We start from the raw sequence: 4752 nt of genomic DNA on the forward strand, positions 1-4752 counted from the left end.
TTTTGTTACCTTAGATTGAGCCTTTATATTTACAGATCACTTTCCATGTTGAACTACCATGTTTCTACAGTAGCCCAGAAGGGACAAACCAGAACCAGAATTTTGAAATGCGCTGCAACCTGAGTAGCTGCTGTTCTAAGCCTTCTGTCCTCAGTGCCTCCTAAGATGGATTTATAGTTGTGCATTAATGGGTTATGCATGTATAGCTGCCACAGCTGACCTCATAAATGTAACTACGCGTTGAGGCTACAGAGGCATCTCGTGTGATTGGCTGCTTGTGATACCTCCTACAGCTCCATGTTGTTGGTGGAGGTTGTTGATAGTGACGACAACATGAAAGATTCACCAATCGTCTCAGTATATATACTGCAAATACACAGCAATACTCTCCTAATCAAAGTGAACCTTCCCTTCATCATTCTGTATCACAGAGTGAATGAGACATGATGTTAAATCACATTATGGCCTGATCAAGAACCATACATCTGTGTACTGTTGCAGAGATGATTCAACAAGTAAAATCTATTTTAGGGTTACTGTATAAATCAGACCTTATGCTGTTGGTCTTTATACAGCTAGTATTAATGCCTTGTATAAATAAATGCAGTATAAATTCAGCTTTAAAGAATTTCTTAAAATGGATCATGAGGTTTTTGTGACCTTAGCAAATGAAAATGCCCAAACATTACTGACTGAGGAATATGGGTTTCTGGGGGCTTCCTAGTAAAAACTAGAACTAAGTAGATTATTTCAAATCTGAAGGAGAGGTTGTTTTTTTGCCACAGAGAATCGGTTGCGATTGAAACCCAACCTGCCTTAACACTGCAGCAGCGTTTACACCTTCTGCAGCCCAGCAGCATCAAACCAAACACTTTTCCATCATTTCTAACCATCAGCCTGGGAATAATTAACAGATGGAAGAATCCCAGTTGTTGTTTTTCTCATCTCAGCATAACGAGGCCAACCGGCCTGACTGCTGGAGACAAAAGAGCTCAGCAGTCTGACTTCGCCCAGGGTGAACAATCTGACACACACACACACACACACACACACACACACAGACGGACACACATACTGATCTACAGCTGTGCTCCTGAGAGTGCAAATGAGGTAAGAGGTCTCAACTCTGCTGAGACAATTACGCCTGTTGTACGGTGTGTGTGAGTGTGTGTGTGTGTGTGTGTGTGTGTGTTGGTGTGTGTCTTAATTTTGTATGTGAGTGCCCCCTAGTGGACGAAGACTGCAGTTCAAGTGAAAGCAGACTAGCTGAGTATACATTAGCAACACAACAGCTTGAGGATATTGATTTATTGATTGAATTTCTGATGTTTTACTGAAAACAAGACGGATGCATGCTGTGAAGATTACTGGTTTAACAGTTTAACAGTACAGGTGTGTGTGTTTGTTTACTGCTGTCTGATGGTGAATCACAGTGATGATTAAAGACAACCCTCGTGTGTGTTGGTGACAAACAGCTTCACAGAAAATAGCAGCACATGCCATGACCTCCATTACATGTGTTTGTGTGTTTAGATGGATTACACTGGTGTCTAAACACACACACACACACACACACACACTGTATATAGGTGAATTCATTATTAAAAGAGAACAAACTGAGATGCAGTAACTATTGGGGTTAAATGCCAAAGTAATCACATTTTTTTGTACTTCTTTGTTGTTTATCTACCATATTATTATATAACAGATATGAGACATTCTAGCACAGATATTTGCTTTTAATGAAGCAGTACTCCTGTGGGCCACTAGATGGTTATAAAAAAATCTTGGGCTCCTTAGAGATCGATAAAAAAAAAAATTTTGCCACAAGATATTACAGTGTTTAGCCGTTTTCTCTTCTTTAAATGAGCGTCTCAGTGGCTGTAGACAGTTTTATTAAAAACATACAATGGCTTAAAAAAGGTAAATGTCTGCAAGTATTCAGAATACTTCATCCTTCAGTTTATCACAGACATTCACATTCAAAATCACCTAGGTAGGAAAAATTGTAATCTGAAAAGAAGCTGTCAAAATGGTCACTAGTAGTAAACCCAAAATCCAGATTCATTTTTTTTATTTTTGTGAACTATTGTCTGTTTTATATTTTTAAAATGTTTAGCCCCACCAAACACAAAATGTAACCTTTATTCTCCTACCTCCTTCCCTTTGTCTCTGTCCATCTCTCTCAGCACACCACCGTTCTTCCTTTCATTATCATCGAGATGCGGACCACCCACCATCGGTATCCCAGCAGGTCGTGGGGTCTGGCGGCAGTGTGTTGCTTTGGCGTGGGATACATTCTCTGGTACATAATCTTTGCTCTTTCCAACACTCAATAAACACACGTCCAGTTTATATATAGGATAATTAAAGAGTGGTTAACTTTGGCTAGATTAGGCCTGGCTTAGTTTGCGTTTAGAATCCTTTAAAAGGCTGATTAAGTTCAGTTAGGCTAATTCAGACCCACTTTTATTGTAGTATAATTTCATTTCAGCCTTTTTGAGTGTATGTGATGTTTTATCTCAGTTTAGTTCAGTTTTGGTTTTTGTTTAGTTCAGGAGTTGAGTTGGTATAATTTAGTGTGTTTTTTGTTTAAAGGTACAGTGTGTAATATTTAGAAGAATCTATTGGCACAAATGGAATATAATATAAATATATAATAGTGTATGATCAGCTGAAAATGGGAATCATTGTGTTTTCGTTACCTTAGAATGAGCTGTTTCCAGAGGGAGCGGGTCCTCTTCTCTGGAAAAAGTCAGCGAACACATACACATATTAATTATTTTAAGTTAAGTTAATTATTATTGAAGTCGAGGACCAGTTGATTTTCTTCCTTTGTTTTTCATCTGTGCAGCCTTGTGATGAAAATCTGACCATAGATCTGTTTTTTGTGTAGCTTTGGTTCTTTCGATGCTATCGAACATATAATTAACAGAGATCGTATCGTTTTAAATGCTCAATATCGGAAAAGTATTGAAGTATCAATACTTTTGACAACCTCAGTCATCCCAAATAAAACCTTTCCAGAATATACTCTACATTAACTCAAACTCTCTGCCCGTTCAGGACGTGTTGGGTGCACCAGGTGACAGGCGTGTGGGTGTACCCGGTGCTGGAGCGCATCACTCCGCTGGCTCGAGTCATCTTTTTCAGCGCGATGACCGCGGTGATTTGTGTTTTCTACACGCTCGGAGAAATCCTCAACAGCTACATCTGGGACCAGCCGCACACAGGTACGCAACGCACACTGTGTTCATCCATCCAATGTAACAGCACAGGTTAGAAGGTCGATAACATTGGTTATTTTTAACTTGGATCTTTTTACTGTTAGAAATGTTTTTACTCTCTCTACAGTACGTCTCTCCAAATCATATATGTAGAGGGCTAAAGCTCATTGAAAAGCTGTTAATCTCTTTTTTTGATTGTAAAAAATAAAATAAAAAACATGCAGTTAAAGGGATATTTATAGCCAGTGTTTGACTAAAAGATTTGAAAGCATGCAGGAACCGATTTGTATTAGCAGAATAAAGAGAGGAAATGTGTTAATTTGAGTGTTTATTTATTTGTATTTCTAAATGAAATCAGTGTGTTCGAATGTCTTTAGATAAAATACTTAAATAGATAAATATGATATGATATCCTAAAGGTGCCATCCACTCTCATTGTTAATAGCTCAGAAACTGCCATAACGTGTGGAAACAATGGCGTGGGCAGACTTCAATCAGGATTTGTTCTTAAAACATTGTTCTTCCGAATGTCTGAAGTCACATGTTAACTTTCAGACCGAAGGAACCTCTTTCGCTCTCACTCTAAAGTTTTGCTGTTAATAAACGTTTCTTATATTTGTCGGTCTGTCCGAGAAGTGATAAAAAGCAAGAAAGAGACGAGCAGAAACAGACGAAGCATCTGCCGACCAGCCGCCTCCCTCTTTCCCAGTCACACACACTCCCCCATCCATCTGCTCAGCAGGTCGGCAGGTAGCACTCCACCCACACCAGAGAGAGAAAATCTGCGTGTGACTTTCTAGACATCAAGTCTGCAGCCTTCGTCTCTAGTTACACTTAAAATACCTCCCACGCACACACACGCACGCACACACGCAGCTTTACAGTCTGCTGACTTTACAAAGTTCAATCTCCTTTCTTTTTTTCTTTGTCTTTTCCTTTCAGAAAAGGTCAAAGGTGAGTAATCTTCTCTCGGCGGTGCGGGCGTCGATATCGGCCTCAGTTGGAGAGAAGAGGACGAGTCGTTCCCCCGCCCACCCGAGTCAGCACAAGAACAGAAAACAACCGACCTCACCGGGAGTGGAAAAGACCATTACCTTTGAACTGTACCCATAACAATAACATATACAACAGAAAAACCATCAGTTAAATGTGAATAGAAAAAAAAGGTGGCGAATGAAGGTAAAACTTAAAACTCATCTTTTTTTGTTTTCCTGATTTTTTTGTTTCAATCATGAGCAACCGTGTTGCATCTGGCTTCTGTTATGTGGACTAAACGCACAAACATACATGTACACAACGTAAAACACTTAACACTGCACACACACACATGCACACAGGAACAGAAACAGTCTTCGTATTATGCTTTTCCGGTATGAACTATATATCAATGTGAATGGATTCCTACATACCTGCAAAACTACTGAACATCATGTGTTAAACCTCATTATTCATCTTATGAGTCACACTACATGTATGGAAGAAACTAGATGTTGGTATTAAATCAATAAAGTTTGACTTGAAAATA

General features: G+C 39.2%; 1 protein-coding gene across 1 annotated transcript in view; it reads left to right on the forward strand.

Annotated features, from left to right (window-relative positions):
* The window catches only part of LOC118341073 (androgen-induced gene 1 protein-like), a 28322-nt gene extending 23570 nt beyond the window's left edge, over window positions 1-4752 (forward strand). The window contains exons 3-5 of the mRNA XM_035679247.1: window positions 2190-2305; window positions 3067-3233; window positions 4170-4752. Coding sequence (XP_035535140.1) covers window positions 2190-2305; window positions 3067-3233; window positions 4170-4189 — 303 coding nt within the window. The 3' untranslated portion in view covers window positions 4190-4752. The remainder of the gene's footprint in view (window positions 1-2189; window positions 2306-3066; window positions 3234-4169) is intronic.

This window comes from Morone saxatilis, unplaced genomic scaffold (genome assembly GCF_004916995.1).
Source record: "Morone saxatilis isolate NCDOM2014 unplaced genomic scaffold, NCSU_SB_2.0 Contig7, whole genome shotgun sequence".
Lineage (NCBI taxonomy): Eukaryota > Metazoa > Chordata > Actinopteri > Moronidae > Morone > Morone saxatilis.